We start from the raw sequence: 22,149 nt of genomic DNA, 5'->3' as shown, positions 1-22,149 counted from the left end.
GTATGTATGATTTGTGTGAAAAGTGCTATAAACCTATTACAGTACAGTACTGTATAGCTGATTATGTTGGGAACCTAGGCTAACTTGGGACAAATTGGACTTATGAATGTGTTCTTAGAACCAAATTTGTTTGTATATACAGAACTTACTGTACATCAATTAGAGTTGCCCAGAGTAGACTGGCTTATGTGGAATGAGTTCTCTGTTTTCGGAACTGCTCAAGGATGTCATAGCAGGGATTCATTCCTGTGTGGATGGGCAGTTGGAGGAGAGAGGCTATAATATACGATTCAAGGGTAAGAGTCTATGATTAAGAGAAAACAGAATCATTGCTTCTTTTTTTGGCTGCACTACACAGCTTGCAGGGTCTCAATCCCTGCAGTTAAACCCAACAACCATGTTTTAAGCGCTTACTATATGCAAGGAAAGTGCTAGCACAAATACAAAATAACCAGAGATGGTATTAATACTTGTCCTAAAGGAACTTAACAAAAACAAGCAGGAGGAGGGGGAGTGTAAAAAACAGAAAACCTTATACCCCAATAGTTTCTATTTTTTCTGTTTCATTTTGGAAGTGGAAAATTAGAAAGCAAAGGTTCTAGGGACTTCCCCGGCAGGTCCAGGGGTTAGGCTTCAACAGATGGCAGTAGCTGCCATTCCCCACCGTCATCCATGGCAAATGTGAATGGATCACAGCACACCTGCTCCAGCAGTGGATTCCCAATCCTCCATTCAAAGATTTAATGTATTCTCTTAGCCCTTATTAGTCAGCTGGAGTCAGCATGGAGTCAAGATGACATCTGTTTTACGTTCGTTGGCAGTGATGCCTGGCATTATACAGAAATCCACATTAGTTTAATGCTCAGTCAGTACCTTGTGCCTGTCTAGTTTAGCCAAGAGCTCCAAGTCAGTCCTGTCTGACACTCCACCGTGAAGAATCAGGACTTTCTCATCAACCAGAGTGGCCAGTGGAAGCCAGCAGAACACATCTTGCAGTAGTTTTAGTATTTTCTTGCCGTGTATCTGAAAACATGATACTAAGTTTTAAATAATGCACTTGATTTATCTGCACTGAGAAACTTTTGCTTTTAAGAGCTGCATACCTTATATTTATGCATCACTTCCTTGGTAAAACCATATCTAGAGTTAGAAGCAGAAACAGATATTAAATTTAGTGATATTATGTATGGCACAGTTGCATTTTTATAAAAATGCATATTCTATATGTATACCTATGGCTGATTCATGTTGATGTATAGGAGGAACCAACAAAATATAATAAAGCAATTATCCTCCAATCAAAAATAAAAAAAATATATAGAGAAAAAACATTGCAAAATAATTGCCAACTCTTTAAAATTATAATATTATCTGTGGGTAGAAATATGGGATACTTCAATTTTCTTTTGCTTATCTGTATTTTGTACATTTTCTATAGTGAACCCTTACTGTTTGTATGATTAAAGTGTTTGGCCATGTGAAAACAAATGTAATAGTTTTATTAGAATAGTAGGATAATGTGTAAACTTTTAAGAAAGTCTTTTAAAATGGTATCTATTGTGTATTCCACTTTATAAACTTGAAGACTGCTTTAAAAATGCATCTAACAAATAAGAAGCTCTGGAAAAATAACTTCACAGTTGCAACTAGTAAAGACCAAATCCCCAAGCGTGTTTTGGTTTGTACCGTAAGTTCACAATATGGTCCTCATGGTTTCCTCGGTTAAGATGGAACTCTTTTGGGTAAACCAACATGAAGGCAAAGAGAACCATTAGGATCTCGACTGAATCCTTCCCTCGGTCCACAAAGTCGCCATTGAACACATAGGCCCGCTCTGGTGATGGGAGGCCGTTCTTCCGAACGAGAGTCAAGTCCAAGAAGAAACAGTGGGAGGAAGGAAATAGGAAATCGGGTCAAGCCATTGTGCATCTGACAGTCACATCAGGCCTGAAAGCCAGTACTGTGCTGTCTGGCTCTTTTCCAAACGGGAAATGTCAGTAAAGGATGTAAATATTGGAAATACTTTCTGCTGGTCTCGTATTTCCTTTCTAGCCAGGCCGAGGTTATGACATGCTCACCAAAATAAATGTGTTCATTATCCAAATGCACAGTGTTGCCAGATGGTTTGTGCCAAGGGCACTGAACTTGTAATTCCAAGGCTCATTTTAAGTTCTGGCCATTCTGTCTCTAACTGGCAATAATAATAATAGCTGCCATACATTTCTCAGGATTTAACAAGACAATACATCAGAAAATGCTTTGTGTTAATTACATTAGTGGAATAGTTATCACATACAAAGCATTTGGTAACTAAAAATAGGTATGAAAATAGCTTTCAGTTGCTTTGATAATAAATAATTTTCTCTAGTACTTGATTTTCTTTTTCCAAATAATGATTTTATTAACCATAAATTTTCTGTTTTTTAAACAGCCTACAAAAATACACTATAATACAATAATCATTTTTATATTCTGCATTTGCTACAAAGTAGCAAATATTACTCTAAAATATTTTAAAATACAAGTAATACTTAAGCATTTTTTAATAGATACTGTATGTGAACTTCTAAATTAAACCTCAGAACAAGACAGGAACATAATTTGAGGGTTCCTACCTTATAAAATATAAATATTAAGTCATCCAACTGGCCATGTAAATCTCCTAAACAAAGAAAAAAATATCAGTTTTGAATGATCTTCACCATTGTTTCTAATTTTTACTATAAAAAAGTACTCATTGTATACCTAAAACTAATGCAATTATGTCAGCTGTAACTCAATTTAAATAAAAATACCCAGGAAAACATGATAAAAATATGGTCACTCATTTTTCCATATATAAGACAGGGACAAATAATTAGCTGCTTCCTAGGTGGTTAAGTGGCAAAGAATCCACCTGGCAACGCAGAAGACGTGAGTTTGATCCCTGGATTGGGAAGATCCCCTGGAGAAGCGAAATGTTACCCACTCAAGTATTCTTGCCTGGGAAATTTCATGTACAGAGGATCCTGGTGGGCTATATAGTCCCATGGGTCAGAAAAAGTCAGACATGACTTAATGACTAAACAACAAAATATTAGCTTCCCTGTTGCAAGGTTAGTTAATATTGAAAGCAGAAAGCATGATATTTCTTCTGTATGAGTATCACAAACAGTAAATGACATATTTTTACTAAAGCAGAAATGGGACAGAATGGTGTAGGGCTGAAAGCCTGGATGAGAACTGGAGAGATTTCTGCCCCATCTTAAAGTAAGAAGCTGGTACTCACTTATGTGGGTCAGTGTTACAAGATTTTTCAAGAAGTTGGAAATCTAGATTTTAACATGAAATCCTCCCAACTTTCAAACACTGGAAACTAGAAATTTAAGAATATTTTGAAGCAGACAAGACACATCGCAGGCTGCGTGTGGCCCTGGAAGTGCTGGTTTACAGCCCCTGTGTGTTCTCGTCTCCCCTATAATGGGTATTGGATGAGGAAATGGCAACCCACTCCAGTGTTCTTGCCTGGAGAATCCTGTGGACAGAGAAGCCTGGTAGGCTGCAGTCCATGGGGTCGCACAGAGTCGGACACGACTGAGGCGACTTAGCAGCATAATGGATATTAAAACATCACTGATCATATAAGGAGATGGAGAAAGTTGTCATTAACAGGATTTCTCTCTAAGAGGAAATGTAGATGGAAGGCATCATTTGCTAGGCATTTAGACCTGTTCAGGTACAATAAATAAACTTGTCTTCTAACAAGCGAAGGTCTAGTTATTTGCTGGAATTCTGTTCTGAATGGACAGCATGAGTTTGGGGCCAAATCTGAATCTCTTGGAAAAATCAAGAAGAGGCTGGGTCCTCTGGCCTACAGTTCTCCTTCATGGCACCTGCCCTCCCCACCCCCAGTTTAAGAAATTGTGGAATAAATATGTAAACATATTCAGTGTGAAGGCATGAAGCTGGCCTGCCCACATGGCCATCAGGACCCCTCTAGCCCTCCCCTCTCTCCCCCACAACAGGCAGAATTTTCTGGTTCGTGTCCAGCACATAAAGCCACTTCTGACTGGCTCTTACCACACACTGTGATTTCCTCGCTGTAACAAGTGGAGACCCGGTTGATGTTTGGCAGTTGTACCAGGTGTTTCCTGGCTTCATGCAAAAGATTCAAGACATAGCGAGCATGGAGCCTCTACTAGGAAGAAGAGCAGGGAGGGGACAAAGAAACACATATTCATGAAGGAAGACGAATTTACCACTGAATGACCCCAAGACCGCGTTAAGTGACCCTAGTAAACTGCTCCTGGGACCTATGCACAGATCGTTTCTTTTTCACTCATCCTCTGCCCTTGCTCACGTTTTTCATCCTCCTTCAAATACTGAACCAATGTCCTCTTCCTTCCTACCCTGTGTAACCCTTCCTTGCCTTTACCTAGGGAGAAACATATGATTGTTTTATGAAGAAGTGCATATACACTGATGGTATCAGTGATTCTGACATTACTGGGAAAATCATCCCAGCTTCTGCAGTGAATTGTCTTCATGTGAAATAAGTGGAAGGATTGGAATCTGGCCTACGAGCCAGAATCTGGCCACTTCTCACTACCTCTACCGCCCGGGTTTCAAGCTTGGACTATATTACAGTAGTCTCTTGACCCAACTCCCTGTTTCAGCCCTTGCTCCCTACACTCTATTCATCAAACAGTATGACTATTTTAAAAAGAAAGCTGGATCATATCATTTCTGTGCTCATGGTTTCCCCATCTCCTTCAAAAGACTGAGTCTACCCTACTTACCCCTCTGTCTCCATCTCCTGATACTTGTTTCCTGGTTCCCTCCTCTCCAGCCCCAGTGGCCTTGCTGATGTCCTGGAGCAGTCCAGGCGAGGTCTTGCCCAGGGCCTTTCCATCTATTCCCTCTGCCTAGAACTCTTTCCCCAGATGTACACGTGGCACACTCCCTCGCCACGTTCGACCCTTGCTCAGAAATCACCTTTTTAGTAATGCCTTCCCAGATCACTCTGTAAAAGTGCCATCTCTCCCACCAGGAACTTAGCTTTTGCTCTGACATAGCTCTATCACCTAATATATTACATATTTTTTATATATATAATGTATATATGATATATTATTTATTACTAATTTGTTATTTATTGTCTCCCCACTAAAATGTTACCCCTCTGCAGGCAGAGATTTGTGTCTGTTTTGTTCACTGTTCAGTGCAGTATCTGGAACAGTGCCTGCCCATGGCAGTGCTCAATATCTGTGAGATGAATGAACAAAGAGATTACACGATTAGGAGGAGGGGTTTTCAATATATAAAACCGGGCTGATCAACCACAAGGTCCTGGCTAAGAAAAGGACGAGTGGCTCTCTCTGGTGGATCCCTGACATGAACACCCTAAATCCAGGGCCATTCCTTTTGCATTGCGTCTACTCTGCTGCTACACTTTACATGCGATAGCTGGTGACCCAGGACCCTGGAGTGAGCTTACTTGTTTTCCTCTGAAAGCTTCCACCAGGGCAGTTGCATGGTCAGGAAGGAGCGGGAAGGAGAGGCGTGGCCCTGTGTAACTGTCCGGTACCTCGATGGAGTCATAATCACCGCAGTTCTGCGTTTCGAAGGCCTGGGGGGATCGCTCCTCAGTGAACATGCGGTTCAGGAAGTCCCCTAGGCAGCACAGAAAGGGTGGGCAGGCTTAGAGCAGGCCTTCAGACTCAGGCAATACCGAGTCTATTCCCTGGACCGTGTTCATTCCCTGGAGGGGACGTGGCCGGTTGGGCAAGGGCGCCAACACGGGAGGAAAACGTAGAAGGCCAGGTCATGGGAATCTAGGATGGGCAGGAGAAAGGTTATGTTATCATGTCAAAGCCATTTGACTTTTATTTTAAGAGACTGACTTAGAAAGTACAGAGACTTAGGGGCTTAGGTTGGTAAGCAGGAGGAAAGGGGTACTGGGGAAATGAACATATTTTCAATATGTTTCCCATATTTTTCTACATTTACTTCTTTTTGTCCCCCTTCTCTACAAGGATGGTGTTTTAAAAAAAATTAATGCACATTTAATTTTCTTAAAATTTTAAGTGGAAGTTCACAGGCATTTCTGGGGTACTTAGTACGGCAGATGCCTCAGACTCTCGGGCAATTGATTTCCCAAGGCCGCCCGAGCATTGCTGCTTGAGGGCTTCCCCTGGATCTGCAGAGAGGCCGGATGCACGTGAATGACCCCTCCCATCCGCCCCTCCCAGCAGCTCCCACCAGAGACTCTCAGGAGTTGATATAGACTCCAGTTCCTGCCGCCTTCAGGCTGGAGGCTTCCTGGGCTGTGTTTTGCGTTATTTCCCTGACAAACTGCCGGTTTAGCTCCCCACTCCGTCACTGTGTGCCTCCCTTTTCCTGAGCCCCTCCTCCACCTCCCAGTGCTTCCTGTATTTACCAAATAAACTCCTTGGGCTCAAACTCTTGTCTCCAGGTCTGCTTCCAGGAGAACCTCCTTGCTCATTCCCTGGCCGTCACTAGATTCACATTCTCACTCCCCGTGCACCCCCGGCCTCACACTGATGTCTCTGACCCTCAGACCGGAGGACCCGCCGGGCGGCATTTCATACTCACTCTCATTGTGACTGCTGGGGGTGAAGTGATCCACAAGGTAGCTGAAGAAATTGTGGAGCTGCAGAGAAACCCAAGCAATTATGGCTTTAGAGACAGAAGGGGAACCCAGGAGTGATCCACATCCTTCCAGGCCCCTGGGGCTTGCTGCCCGGGGTGCTGAGGGGCAGAGCTGGAGGTGGTCCCGTCCCACATCCCGGCACACCTTGACCTGGTCTTGCTGCCCGGCATACTCGATGGACTGGAAGATGCTCCAGGTGCAGCGCCGCCTCATCTCCAGGCGGGCCACGTAGCGTCGGTACCACCTCTGGATCAGGGCTGCCGCCCTGAAGGCTGTGACACAGATGGAAAAGCCAGTTTGTGAGATGGGACTCCTGGGGCCTAGCGGGAAGCTGAGGGTGGCGGGGGCACGATGGGGGGAAAGCACTACATTTTGCCATCAAATAGGAAGGATTTGCCCCACTGATGGCCAGGGAGCCCGAGTCCCCCTTCCGGCCCCCATCCCTCCTCCAGTCTTACCTGTTATACTCATGTCACTGGAGGGTTATTGGAATTCCCACTGTTTAATGAAAACATTTATACATGTAGAGGTGGAAAGCTTGGATTCTGAGAAGGACATGTAAACTGGGGAGGCTGCAAGGTTGCAGTATACTTGAAGAGTGGGAAGATGCAGATAGTACTCAGCCATTAACAGAGAATGAAGTTTTGCCACATGTGTCTGTGTGTGTATGTGTGTGTGTAACTTGGATGGACTTGGAGGGCATTATGCTAAGTGCAATAAGTCAGAGATAGGCAGATACTGTGTGATATCACATATGTGGAATCTAAAGACTACAACAAACTAGGAAGCAAACTAGTATAACAAAAAGGAAGCAAACTCACAGATCTAGAGAACAACTCCCAGATCTAGTGGTTGCCAGTGGGAGACGTAAGTGGGTAGGGGCAATATAGAGGTGGGGAGTATGAGGTACAAACTATTAGGTATATAATAAGCTACAAGGATATATTGTACAACACAGGGAATATAGCCAATATTCTATAACAACTGTAAATGGAAATTCACCTTTGAAAACTGTATAAAAAAATAAATACATTCAAATGCAAAAAAAAAAAAAAAAATGGAGTGGGATGATGCAGGGGTCACAGGGTGGGAAGGATATTTTGATACCAGGCGGCTCAGATGGTAAAGAATCTGCCTGCAATGCAGGAGACCCAGGTTTGATCCTTGGGTTGGGAAGATCCCCTGGAGAAGGGCATGGCCACCCACTCCAGTATTCTTGCCTGGGGAATTCCATGAACAGAGGAGCCTGGTGCGCTACAGTCCATGGGATTGCAAAGAGTCGGACACGACTGAGCGACTAACACAATAGACAGGATGTCAGGAGTCTGGTTCTGAGCCTGGAAATGCCCTGACCAGCTATGTAGCCTCAATCCAGTCAACTTTCTGGGCCTCAGAGTCCTCATCTAGAAAAGGAGATGAACTAGATGATGAGTGGGGGGAATAAACATGCATCACTACATACTATCATGTCAGGTGGGGGTCAGGGCTTGCTGTCCCCATATTCACTCTATCCCTGTGGCTTGTATCCCCATCACCTCACATCCAGGATGGTGCTGACTGTCCAATCCGAAGGGCAGTCTGTGGACTTAAGACCTGTGCTGGGTGCTCATGTACTGCAGGATGGCTTGAGGAGGTTTCATTCTTCCTTTGAGCTTTAGGACCTTTAGTCAACTACTGCTGCCAGAGAAGAGGATAGCTGTCCACATGAGTGACTAGACTCTCCTTAAACTCCTGGGCCTGAAAGTGCCCCCAGGGATGAATGGAGCCTTTGTGGATAAAGCTGGATTACAAAGGAAACCCAGCAGGTTCACTCAGGTCAACCTCGTGAAAAGCAGACAGATTGATTTAATATATTTAGCTGGCATTAGAGAGCTTGTGGAATTCTTGCTGATATCCCTAAGAGGAGATCCAACAGTGAGTGGGAAAAGAGAACCTTGAGAGGAATTTAAGCAAAGCTGAATTTGATTTTCCGTGAGGAAAAAAATGTCATACACTAAGTATGTTCCAAAGGCACTCACAAAATAATAAGTGACAAAGACTAAATTATGTAAATCCCCATTCAGAATAGTGAATGCAACATCCAGAATAAGTGGTCCTTACCTAAAGTAACGCTTTAGGAATTCAGGGCAAACACACAGACATCTGCTCCTCACTATGACTCTGACATGGAGCCCAGGAATCTGCAGGTTCAACAAGCTCCACGCATCATCCTCACTTGTGCCGAAGTGTGAGCAACACTGAGGAACATCATGGCCACCAAGTTTCCGTGAAAATGTCGTTTGCCAACTCCTTGCCTCAGGCATTTTAAGGCAAATGCTGCCGACTAGACATACACTCAGCTCCGCTTCGGCTACTCAGGGCAGGGAAAGCGGGTAGTACCTCTGTGTCCACTCTCCCAAGCCTCCATCTAGAACCTGGGTTAGCTTTCATTGAGATGGCCACTGTGAGGTACAGCGTAGTCTAAGGACCTCCACTCCATCCTCCGTTCCCTACAGTGCAATATAAGATGCTTGGGTTTCCCCTCCTCAGCCTTGTACAGAGTACATCCTATGGGAAAAGTTACAGACACACCTGGCTGCGAAAACTCCACACTGAGGACCAGGCAACCACCTGGGGAGACAGAAGTCCAGGTGAAGAACCATCCCGGAAGCTGAACCTCCAGCTGCAGCTGTCCTGAGGGTCATAGGCAAACCATCAAGCTGGGCCCTTGGCAAATTCCTGACCCACAAAATCACGAGCAGAATAAAATGGTTGTCTTAAGCCACTAAGTTTTGAGGCCGTTTATTATGCAGCACCAGATAATTGGAATGTGAATTGTATACATGTTTTATAAAATTATAGAACAAATTTAAATCAAAACAAAAAAATCAATGTTTAAAAAGCAAATGTTAAACGAGAGAATCTAACCTTTTATGCACTGGTGGAATAACCATGTAGAAAGGAGTTCTTTCAAATGACTTGAAAATTCAGGAATTGTATATGCCTAAGTGGATATACTCAAAGGGCAAAAAGAACTACAAAAAAGTCTTAAGGAGTTTTCAGTAATCATATTGTTGTAATAGTACTGTTATTGTATTTCTGATACTGATTTATATACTGTAGGATAAAGTAAATAATACCATACTGGTATCATTATTAATAAAGAGAAAGGAGATAGAATGTCAAAGTTGTTAGGTAAAATTATTGTGATCCTAAGTATAAATTGTCCATTAAAATAATGCATATTTTCCAGATCTGTTCATTGAAAAAGTATAGGAAGTAATGACCAGCCTGGTCACGAACACCCCAATCCCTGGAGAAATAGTGATTTCTAATCTGGAGACAAAAGTATGCAAGATGAGCGTGGGATGTGTTGCCAAACTAGAAAGGAGGCCATGAGTTTATAAAGATACTTAAGCTCATAGTAACAAGTGAAAGTGAAAGTCGCTCAGTCATGTCTGACTCTTTGTGACCCCATGGACTATACAGTCCATGGAATTCTTCAGGCCAGAAAACTGGAGTGGGTAGCCATTCCCTTCTCCAGGGGATCTTCCTAACCCAGGGATTGAACCCAGGTCTCCCACATTGCAGGCGGATTTATTACCAGCTGAGCCACCTGGGAAGCCCCATAGAAACAAGGTGCTAGCATCATTTCCCTTGCTTCCTTCTACATCTCTGGTTGCCTCATCCTCTTCGACCTGATGCTTAAGTACTAGAATCCTTCATTGCTCTGTCTTTACTCTCACTCTAGGCTACTTCAGTGACCCCCATGGCTTCAACAATCACCCATACTCTGATGCCTTCCAAAGGCATGGATCTCCACTGATGTCTCCAAAAACCAGATCTGAATATGCAACTGTCTACTCAGCACTTCCACCTACATGTTACATGGGCACCTCAAACCCAATATGTATAAATCATCATTTTCATTCTACCTGAACTTGGTTCTTCTCCATTAATTTTATGTCAGAAATTGGCATTATCACCTACCCAAGTATGCTGGATTTCCCAGCTAGCTCAATGGTAAAGGATCCACCTGCCAATGCAGGAGACCCAAGAGAAAGAGATGTGGGTTTGATCCCTGGAGTAGGAAATGGCAACTTACTCCAGTATTCTTGCCTGGAAAATTCCATGGATATGGGAGCCTGGTAGGCCACAGTCCATGGTCTGCAAAGAGTTGGACATGACTAAGCACAGGACAGGTATCTAGAAACCTGGACGTCAATCTTTTCTTTGTTAATACTTTATTTTGTTGCTCAAATTGATTTTTTTTTTTGCTTGTTTGTTTTTTTGACTGCTGTGCTGGATCTTCATTGCAGTGCACAGGCTTAATTGCCCTGTAGCATGTGGGATCCTAGTTCCTCAACCAGGGATCAAAGCTGCATCCCCTGCATTGGCAGAAAGAAGAAAAAAGTGTAGTTGCTCAGTCGTGTCCAACTCTTTGTGACCCCACGGACTGTAGCCCTCCAGGCTCCTCTGTCCATGGGATTCTTCAGGCAAGACTACTGGAGTGGGTTGCCATTCCCTTCTCCAGGCTGCATTGGCAGGGGGATTCTTAATCACTGGACCACCAGGAAGTACCCCGGACGTAAATCTTGATTCATCCTTCTCCCCAACCCCATATATGTAATCAGGTGGATCCTGTCCATTCCACCTCTTGAGTATTGTAGGAATTCATCCTCTTCTCTCCCATCTCTATAGCCACCAACTCTGGACCATGGCATTATCATCTCTTGCTTAGATGACTTTTGTTCTTGTTGTTCAGTCACTCAGTTGTGTCCAACTCTTTGTGACCCCTGCAGCATGCCAGGCTTCCCTTTCCTTCACCATATCCTGGAGCTTGCTCAAACTCATGTCCGTTGAGTTGGTGATGCTATCCAACATCTGTCCTTTGTTGTCCCCTTCGTCTCCTGCCTTCTATCTTTCGCAGCATCAGGGTCTTTTCCATTGAGTCAGCTTTTCACATCAGGTGGCCAACGTATTGGAGCTTCAGTTTCAGCATCAGTCCTTCCAATGAATATTCAGGGTTGATTTCCTTTAGGATTGATTGGCTCGATCTCCTTACTGTCCAAGGGACTCTCAAGAGTCTTCTCTAGCACCACAGTTTGAAAGCATCAATTCTTTGGTGCTCAGCTTTCTTTATGGTTCAATTCTCACATCCATACATGACTATTGGAAAACCCACAGCTTTGACTATACAGACCTTTAGCTTCTAAATTGTTCTTCCTTCTACTCTTACACCACCCACTCCAATCCCTGCCACAATCCCTTCTTCATGGAAGCCAGAAGAGTCTTTTATGGATGTTTTGAATTCTACAATGGTTCTTCAAGCCTTTAGAATGAAGTTTAAATCCTACCTGCTCCTGAGTGATCTGGGCTCTGCACAGCTCTGCACAGCTCTGCAGCCTCATGCCACGCCATTCTCCATCTGATTCACGTCAACCATTCAGTTCCTTGAAAATGCCTTTCTTTTTGCCTACTTCATGACCTTGTTACCCTCTACCTGGAATACCTGGAATGCTATTTCATCCCCTTTTTGCCCAATCTTATTTCTCTCACTCATAAAGGTGGAGTTTGGGGTAAACTCAATGGACAACACTGACTCCTTGAGTAAATTTTAATTCTATTAAATATAGTTCATCAAGTCCTAAGATATTCAGCTGAGTATCCTGTGGTCATGTCACAAGGAGGAGAAGCTGATTTTCAGGAGTCAGCATGAGGAGCAATATAACGATTTCCTGTCCACCCTGAGAAGCCCCTCCCTGTGCAATGCAGGCTTCCACTGAGGTTCCCACAGTTAGGCTGAAGGTAGGAAGCACATACCTTTCTCTGCATTCTGGAAAGCAAAGTGGTGTTGGGTTGAGGTGCCGCTTCCCATAACTTAAGTGCGATGTTTCTGCAGGACGCAGATAGCAGGTCCAAGGAAGAGTGAATTGTTTGCTGACAAAAGGAAGAGGGAACCTGCAACAGGGAGATTTGGGTAGAATATTAGTTCAGGTAGAGCAAACTACCTATGAGCCTTGTCTCCCACATCATGAAAATATATATAAAGTTATCATGTGATAGCACCCTCCTCCACACCTCACCAGCACATGAGATGTCCTTCCCCTGAAAACTCTCTCTATGCGTCATCTCATCTCTCTCCCCTGTCTTCATCCTTCCTACTAGCTTCTCCTTTTCAGTCTAAAACATGCTGAAGTCTCATCTCAGAGCAGTTCATCACCACCATCCTTTGACCTCCTCTATCCCTCCAGCTATAACCCGACCTTTATTTTCTTCTCATCCAGACTTCTCCCGAGCAGACCACTTATCTTCTCCTTAATTCCTCTTAACACCATATTTTTCATCCTCACTATTGATCAAAACATTTTATGCTGATGTCCCCAATGCTTCATCTTGTCAGCCTTGACCTTGCCAGAATAGCAAGGCCATCATCTCATAAGTCATGCCTTGATTTAAATTTTACTCCATGGGTCTCCATGAGTCTACTCTTTTGTATGTTGACAAAAAATTAATCAGTCACTCTAAGAAAGAATTGGAAAATTTTATTTGAGCCAAATTTGAGGATTATAACTGGGGAAGAACACCTCAGAAAGCTCTGAGAACTGCTCCACTGGTGAGAAATCAAGGCACTGTTATATATGTTTTTTTTGAGACAGAGGGCTGTACATCAAATGATGTATTATCGACAGTTTATGCAATCTAGATCATGGTTGGTCATGTGGCCCCTTACAGATTCAAGAAGGAATATTATCTTTAAGGAGTCATCTTGTTGGTGCTAGGAGAATGTTGCTCTTTTGGTTGAGCAGGCATTCCTGTTAATGGGGGAGGTATGGCTGATGCATATTGCAGGTATACAATGCACAGTGTGGGGAGAAAGGAGGTCAAAGGCAGAGAAAATTTTTTATGTTGAAATTTTTCTTGTCTTGCCATAAAATATGAATTTTATTTCATTTTATTTATTTTCTCTCCTTCTTGAGCTCATTTTCCTCTATCCATCCCTTGAATGTCAATTTTATTTATATTCTACTCTCAACTGTCTGCTTTCTCACTCTGTATATGCTTCCTACATAACTGAATCAGCTCACATTTTCAACTATTACTTCCTCCCTCTTAAATCTCCATCTCAGCTGCTAAACTTTGGGGTGCCTCAGACTCCATGTAACACAAATACAACTCATCTTCCCAAAAGCCTTCTCCTTTTCTCCTTTCTTCAACACAGCCCTTACCTAGAATTTTTTTTTTTTTTCTTTCAGGGAGAAGCTTTTTTTTAAGTTGCAGCAAGTGGGTTCTTTAATTCTGACACATGGCATCTAGTTCCCTGAACAGGATCGAATCCAGTCTCCCTGCTTTGAGAGCACAAAGTCTTAGCCACTGGACCACCAGAGAAGTCCCCCTAGGATATTTTTGCCTTTACTGAGTATGTTCTTCCTAGCTGACCCTTGACTAACTTTACTCGTTTCTTAAGTAATGAGTAAAGATGCACTTCAGGCATCATCTTCATTAAGCAAGTTTGACATGCGCCTCCTCTGAACTCCTGCATGTCCTAGTCACATCTCTGATGAAATATAATTTGCATTTTAAGACAGGACAAGACAAATTGAATACAAACTTCTCTCTGTGTTGGTTTGGGTCTTCTCCTCTCCTCCCTGCTGTGGAGTGTGCCTCCACAAGAACCAGACCTCTTTTGGGAAGTGGGAGTGCCCGCTGAACTGTCGAGAGCGATATTTTTTCTGTCTTAGTACAGTGTAACTTCTTAAATGAATAGCACTCTTTCCCAGCTCGCTTTGTACCACGTGCTTACCTGGACTATGTACCCTTGTGTTTACCTGGACTATGTATCCTTTTGTGTTTACCTGGACTATGTATCCTTGCTGAACTGTATGTAAAATACCAATATGTCATTTCAATGTATGATTCTTTGTTTCTAAAATGGATATAACCATGCCTTTGACTTCTAACACGTGGAGCAAGTCCTTAGAGCTTTTGGAAAAGCTGCTTCCTGGTTTATAATCCTCAGTTTGGCTCAAATAAAATGACTTTTTTTCCTTCTTAAGTTGATAACTGAATTTTCCTTGACATTTTCTTGGGGTAGCCAGCAAGCTTCAGAGACACCCAGCAGCTGACATCTGGAGTCTACCCTGAACCAGCGCTTGGTACCAGCATGGGCCCATTAAGCCTTGTCCACGTCTTGGTATTCCTCAGGTGTTTTTGATGAGTTCTCCTCATTGCTTTAAATGATGTCCTGAATTTTATTCAAGCTGTTTCTCTTGGGACTTGGAATACCGGTCTATTTCCTAGGCAGGGGCCTAAGTGGAAATTCCTAGGCAGGCATGCACCTAGGAGGAACTTTGGAGTAAACTGGGTTGGCTGTCCTCTTTAAAAATTTGGCTTAAATTGGGAAGAGTGTGTTCATATGGTCTGAACAAATTGTTTGCTGGTGAAATGAGAGACTGAACCTGCTCAGCTCTTAAGAAAAGGGACTTTGCTTCTTCTAGCCATAATGTGTCTTCAGATGACTGAGAAGCTGGCAGAAGTGTCTGAGAATCAATTCTCATGACTCATACTGGTCCTATAGGGCATCCCACTACAATCATCAAGGAAATTCTGCTCACCAAGGGCACAATAAGGCTGATCACCCAGTGCTCTGAGCACCCACGGCAGTTTCAGACTGCGGGAGGGAGAAACCCAGACTTGTAAGAGAGTCGAACGGACCCAAGGGTAACTCCTTAGGGAGTCAGAAGCAGCTCACATTCGATCCATCACATTGCCCTCAGTTGTTCAGATTATATCTGAAATAGGCTACCAAATGAATAATGAGAAACCACGCTTCAGAGGCTGAACAGCTTCAGATGGGCAGTCACTCCTAGAACCCCAGCTGGCTTCCTGGACAATTAGAACAAAGTCACTGCTTACATTTAACTCTTAAATGGCCAGGATGGGACTCTTGACATTCCAAAACTATAGAGAAAGCCTCCTTGATAAAACATCTTTTCAAAATTCTGACCCTAAGAGAACAAAATTATTCCTAGGAGAAAGCTTAAAGTTATAACTCTTATCATTGTCCTTGAAATGTAAACACAGCCCACATTGCCTAAAACTATAGCCTTGGCTCAAAAAGTAGAATTTAAAACTAAAAAGGGAAAAAAAGAGGGTGGGAAGCTTTTTAAAAATCAAGCAAAAAAGCTATCAGACTCTGTCTGTGTCTATCTGGATATACATATGATTGTGTATCAATACATCCCTACCTCTGGATGGTGCTATGAAAATTAATTTGTAAAAGAGCTTTATTTAATTGATTTAGAAGTAAGTGCTTACAAATCAAATATTTCTAAATGTAACTTAGACTCACTCAAAATTCTAAAGGATCGTGTGATCTAGGATTAATCTTTGCTGGAAAAAAAGCAAGTTTAAACTGATAGTTTAATTAATATAGACATGTCTTTAGAGTTGAGTGGGCTTCCCTTGTGGCTCAGCTAATAAAGAATCTGCCTACAATGTGGGAGACTTAGGTTTGATCCCTGGGTTGGGAAGATCCCCTGGAGAAGGAAAAGGCTACCCACTCCAGTATTCTGGCCTGGAGAATTCCATGGACTGTTTAGTCCATGGGGTCGCAAAGAGTCGGACACGACTGAGCGGCTTTCACTGTAAAGTTAGGTATGCTAAGTCACTTCAGTCGTGTCCGACTCTGTGCGACCCCATAGATGGCAGCCCACCAGGCTCCCCTGTCCCTGGGATTCTCCAGGCAAGAACACTGGAGTGGATTGCCATTTCCTTCTCCAAAAGTTAGGTATAACAACATTAAATACAATACTTTCATTGTACATAGGTTTACTGAAAGTCAATAAGCTTATTTATCTATGTTATAAAATCCAACAACAAGAAAATTAATGGCCTGATGATATTTTCACAAGTAATGAAAGAGATAAATGAGATGAAAACTTTTGAGTAAACTATTTAAGAACAATTATGTTTTATGCTATGTCTACCTAAAAACAGTTTCTCCATATTTTTGGCAACTTGAAACTTTAGAGGTCTGATAAGTTAAATGATGAAAATTCAGTGAATGTCTAGATCATTTTTTCTCTAGATTATTTTTAATAGGATAAAACTAGAATTTGTTTCTTCTCTAGGTTTTCTTGAATGTTAATCTGCTTTTAATAACAGATTGTGAAATTTCTTTACCAGTAACTTTCTGCACGTGCCTTTGGAATCTTTTACCGTCATTTTGGTTAAGTGAATAAACATTGTTCATAGTAACTTATGATCCTACTTGTCAAACATTTAAAACCTTTTGATATCTTTGACAAACTTTCTCAAATTCCAAAGGAAGTTTTTTTGACCTCTTACTGACTGTGGGATCCTTCAAAGGACCCCCTGAATATCTCAAAGAGAGACATTAAACTAATCAAGTTTACAAGTTTATTTGGTCTGCTAAATTACATGGAAAACATTGTCAAATGAGTAACAGTAAACCTTCTTAAGTTATATTCTATGGATAAACATTATTAATATAAATGTTCTAGAAATTATAGGAAGTTCCTAAAATTTGAAGTGTCCTGGTATGTTGTCATTCATAATTCTAGTTATTATCTTAAAATTTCAAATGTCACAGAAATAGCCAATTTCCTTGATGACTGCATTATAATCAGGTCTTTAACGATGCTTTTTAAGCCTTTTGTCACTTACAGATAGCTACGGTCCCACTCTGATACTTTTACAAAAATGCTTGTAGATGACTTACTTTTACGCTCCCAAACTAACCTGGACTCGGTAGTACAAGGACTTCCGCCTTGTATGTGGCCTATTTCAGCAAGGGCTCTCTTATATAAGGATACTGAAGAAATAGTAATGGGGTCTCCTTTAACGAGTGATGTGCCATACTCGGTTGAGTCTCTTCTAAACTCGCACCACATTTAGCACCATTCTGTATGCCACCTAACTTCTTACGAAGTATTGTTGTTTTCTGCACCAAATACTATCTTGAGTCCATATAATAACCTTAACCTTACAGTTTTGTTTCCAGTACTACAGGAAGAAAACAACCAAACTGCGTTTTGTTAACAGATTATCTTTTTACTCCCAGAAATGACTTAGAAGATTCTATTGATAGGCTGATCTTCTTGATTTACAAATGGATCCTACTTAAGGGGTGAACAGGACATGACTGAGCTGGTTTGCAATAACGCCCACAATAGACATAACTAAGAGCTCTTATTGACCAGAAAGAAAGTGAGCACAACAAGCTGAACTAATTGCCTTAACCCAAGCTTAACCCACAACTCCCCCGCAAAAATGGAAAACAGGTCGCAGTGTTGTTCATTCTTACACAGCTGCCAAAACAGTGAGCCATTATGAAAACACCAGGGCATTCTGAATCCGACGCTGTGGAAGCTAAAGCAAATCAGTTCACTGATACTACAGTCAAAGAAGCAACTTTAAACACTGGTTCTGCCCAGCCTCGATAATGTTCACTGCTCTCCATGAACCCTGCTAAGGAAATATGATTTTTTTCTACAGGCTCAGGAATCTACCATGAAAGAAAAGAAACAGATACCATATAGCAACAAAAAGGGGAAATTAACTCCATCACACAAATATTGTTGAGACCTGATAAAACGCCCCTCCCCCCACAAACCTTATAGTGTCTATTGAAGCACATTTGCCATTACTCCAATATGTACATTCTTTAACCCACTGGGCATCTGAGAAAATGGTTTTATGGAAAAACAGTATTTTTGGAAACTTTCACCCACAGCAGTTGAAAAGAAATATTATTACATTATTTACAGAGCCTTATTGAGACACTTAAAAAATGGTAACCAACTCTTTTTTCAGCAAGCTTCTAGGATATGAAAACCTTAAGGATCATGGATTACAGCATAAAGGTTTTGTTTATTGGAAAGGACACCAAATTAAAGATTCTTTGTAGCCATGATGGCAAGAACATTTTCAGGTATTATTAACTAATCCATATGCAGCTAGACATTAATGGATTCACAGCTCTCATTTTATTTATTTATTTATTTTTGGTTGTACTGTGTGGCTTGCAGGATCTTAGTCCTCCAACCAGGGATCAAACCCATGCATGCCCCAGCAGTGAAAGCACTGAATCTTAACCACTGGAAGGTCAGGGAATTCCTTCACATCTCTCACTTTAAAAAGGCCCCTCCACCCAAATGGACTTCGAGCCTGTTTCTAGCACCTGACTTCAACTAATTCAAGAATCACCAAGCCTAGATGAGAAGAAGATGATAACAGTAGCAGACAGCTAACCCAAGCACCTGGACCAGGCTTGTCAGACCCATCTTACTAGTTCAGTTGCTGCTGCTGCTGCTGCTGCTGCAGCTAAGTCGCTTCAGTCGTGTCCAACTCTGTGCGACCCCATAGATGGCAGCCCATCAGGCTCCCCCATCCCTGGGATTCTCCAGGCAAGAACACTGGAGTGGGTTGCCATTTCCTTCTCCAATGCATGAAAGTGAAAAGTGAAAGTCAAGTCGCTCAGTCGTGTCTGACTTTTGGTGACCCCATGGACTGCAGCCCACCAGGCTCCTCCGTCCATGGGATTTTCCAGGCAAGAGTACTGGAGTGGGGTGCCATTGCCTTCTAACTCTTTACTAAAAGTTAAAATTACTTTTATTTCTAGGTATTCTTTTGGAAGGAAAAGATGAGATGGAAGGAAATCCTATCCTTCCTATCCAGATGGAAGGAAAATTCTTTAAAGTTGTCACAAAGTATAGTCACTGGAGACAATTTAACCAATGGTTGGATCTATCATCAAATAAAAGGCTGATATAAATTTTTTTTTAATTTTTGGCATGCTGCAGTCCATGGGGTTGCAAAGAGTCGGACACAACTTAGTGACCAAACAACAACAACAGACCCCTCATAATTCTTGTCACTGACTTCAGATGTTCCTCTAATCTATAAAATGTTTCCTTTTAGCATATACCACATTTGTTTACTACATTTGATTAATTTACTCAATTCTGAAGTTTCTATAATGGGAAAGTGAGGTTGCAAAATCAAATGGCTCTTGATTTTTAAAACTGTTTTGTAAGGGGAAACTTGTTCTATAATTCAGACTGAAATTGTGCTTTCATACCAGATTAGTCTGCCAATTTAACTATCTACTGACTCACATATAAAATCAGATTTCTTCATTGAACAATCTCCTCTCTAGTCTAAATGAAATTCTGGGTAAATGAGTAAGCCCTGAGGAGTCACAGCTTAAATCTTTGCTTCTGACTTCGCTATTGTTGTTGGCTATCTATATTGACTGGGCTCTGTGTCATTCATAGAGTAATAATCTCTTGTGCCTCTCAATGTATATTCAAAACTCCAACTAAATCAATGATGTCTAAATGACTTGAAACTATTGATTATATTTATAGTTCAGCATTAAACAGTGGGCATGCACAATGTACATACAGGGTAAAACTGTCAAAGTCCTATTAGACAACCTAGAATTGACTATCAGTCCTTGCCAAGAATCCAATTAGCCATTTTGATGTATGTATGATCCTTCGGCTCCAAAGTATATATGACTGTGCCTTCAAGAGGCAGAACAGTACTCAGAGCTTTCTGAGAATTTGCTTCCTGGGTTGTAATCCTCACTTTGGCTCAAATAAAAAAAGAATTTTTTTCTTGATAATTAATTGAATTTTTGTCAATATTTTCATCACTGTAACACCATATTATAGTTTTCTATTTTGTATCTTTATCATTAGACTGTGAGTTCCTTGAGAGCAAAGACTGTATGTTAACAAATTCATCATTTTTATCTCCAGGACTTAGCACAGTACCTGACACAGAGTGGAGAGTCATTAAAAAGTCATTGAATAAATTTTATGCCAGGTTTATTTTTACACCACATAGATGAATCTTTCTCTAGCTCTTCTACAGGAAGCATTGTGAGATGTACTGACTAAATATTAAGAGTGGATTCCACTTCTGTATTTTTCCCCTCCCTTACTTTTATCCCATTCAACTTTATTTTTGAAGGTTATTATATCAAGGATGGTCAAAGAGTTGTTATCTTTACCCCTTGCATATCAAAATGAAAGGTTCCTCTAGCTTATGTTGGTTAACAATAAAGAAATAAAGAAAAAAAGCAGTATATCTTTTTAATCTTCAAAATGGTTCCCAGATATAAAGGATGTCATGAAAGCAGATTCTGAGTATGAGGTAAAGTGAGAAGCCATTATGACCAAACCAACCAAAATACACCTAGATACCTGTAGTTCTAGAGCTGGAAGGGACTTCAATAATGATTGACTCCACCAGTGAGTCACAGCTTGCTTTGATCATTGGTAACTTGCCTATAGAGCCATGCTGTATACTAAAATGTTTGGGTTTTGGAAGTGCACAGAATAGAAAGAAGTAAAATAATTCTCAGGGCAAAATCTGAAACAGTGAAAACTGTAAGATCAAAGATGAAAAATGAGCTTGATATGGCCTCAGACTGTTAAAGCAGCATCATTCAGTAAATGACTAAAAGATGCCTCTCTGGTGATTCTCCAGCTGAGCCACCTTCTCAGGTAACTGGCATATTTACACTGCATGGGTGAGAGTCCTTGCCTTCTAGGATCTAACTTAGTATCATCTATAGCTGACATTATCTCTTTTTTTTTTTGCCACACCATTTGGGATCTTAGTTCCCTGACCAGGGATTGAACCTATGCCCTCTGCAATGGGAGCGCAAAGTCTTAACCACTGGACCACCAGGGAAGTCCAACATTATCTTTTTTTTTTTTTCCTGAAATGTCGGTGATTGTTTATCTGCCCACTAAGTAAACCCAAGAAATGGAAGATTCATCATCCAGGACTTGAAGACCTCGAAACACACACAGCAAACAAAGGGGCCTGCTCTGACTCTCTCTCCAGGCCAAACCTGCATCTATTTCCCACGTGAAATGGAAGTTTGTTGCCCTCGTGGTCTCAACCATTTCTGTATATCAGGCTAGAAAGAAAGTTCTTACCTTCTTTGGTATTTTTTACTATGAGTCACAACGAGGCAGAAACCTCTTTAACACAAAGATATGGTCCCCATCTTATCTTCAAAGTTGACTCAGGGATCCCAGACTGATCAGACTTCTTCCAGATCTAGAGTCCGATAAATCAGGTGCAGGCCTAGTCCGGCACGCCTGCCCCCAGAAAGCAAGTGAAAACATTCACAGCCCTGGCCAAGCATCCAGGGCTCCCTGCCTCCTGGCAATATGCGGCCCTTGATCCCAGTCAGATCAGGCCTGGGGGAGGATTTGAAGGAGGAGGCTGCTCAGTTGGGGTGTCTCGCTCACACTCAGGGCCAACCCCTGAAGACTGTTCTCTGCTGCTCACTCCTGCCTCCTCCTCACTTCTAAGTCTCCTTAAATCCTGGATTAAGAGGCTATGTTTCTCAAGCCACATCTGAGAAGGCTGAGCTCCTTAACCTAGAAATAGAAGAGTGCTGACAAGACAGATGGGCCCGGGGGCTCCAGAGCTCAAGGCGTCCCAGCTGGAGCCATGCAGGAGGCCAC

General features: G+C 41.9%; 1 protein-coding gene and 1 non-coding gene across 4 annotated transcripts in view; both read right to left on the bottom strand.

The window, feature by feature from the left end:
- PPEF2 (protein phosphatase with EF-hand domain 2) overlaps positions 1-22,149 on the bottom strand; it is a 55,809-nt gene that overhangs the window by 19,581 nt on the left and 14,079 nt on the right. The window contains exons 1-11 of one of the 3 annotated variants that reach the window (XM_044945775.2): positions 21,613-22,142; positions 12,455-12,592; positions 9,224-9,325; positions 6,797-6,924; positions 6,595-6,652; positions 5,477-5,652; positions 4,060-4,174; positions 2,616-2,662; positions 1,687-1,853; positions 1,104-1,140; positions 874-1,023 (exon numbers count right to left, since the gene is read on the bottom strand). In XM_044945775.2, the coding sequence (XP_044801710.1) occupies positions 874-1,023; positions 1,104-1,140; positions 1,687-1,853; positions 2,616-2,662; positions 4,060-4,174; positions 5,477-5,652; positions 6,595-6,652; positions 6,797-6,924; positions 9,224-9,325; positions 12,455-12,509 (1,035 nt within the window). In that variant the 5' untranslated portion in view covers positions 12,510-12,592; positions 21,613-22,142. Of the gene's footprint in view, positions 1-873; positions 1,024-1,103; positions 1,141-1,686; positions 1,854-2,615; positions 2,663-4,059; positions 4,175-5,476; positions 5,653-6,594; positions 6,653-6,796; positions 6,925-9,223; positions 9,326-12,454; positions 12,593-21,612; positions 22,143-22,149 lie in introns of those variants that run through there. The other 2 variants (XM_044945776.2, XM_025289887.3) reach the window with 2 other exon arrangements.
- TRNAG-CCC lies at positions 21,289-21,361 on the bottom strand. Its single transcript has one exon. It is a non-coding gene; the product is annotated as a tRNA-Gly (tRNA).

Source organism: Bubalus bubalis, chromosome 7 (assembly GCF_019923935.1).
Source record: "Bubalus bubalis isolate 160015118507 breed Murrah chromosome 7, NDDB_SH_1, whole genome shotgun sequence".
Taxonomy (NCBI): domain Eukaryota; kingdom Metazoa; phylum Chordata; class Mammalia; order Artiodactyla; family Bovidae; genus Bubalus; species Bubalus bubalis.
This window is presented reverse-complemented; position numbering and strand designations above follow the sequence as displayed.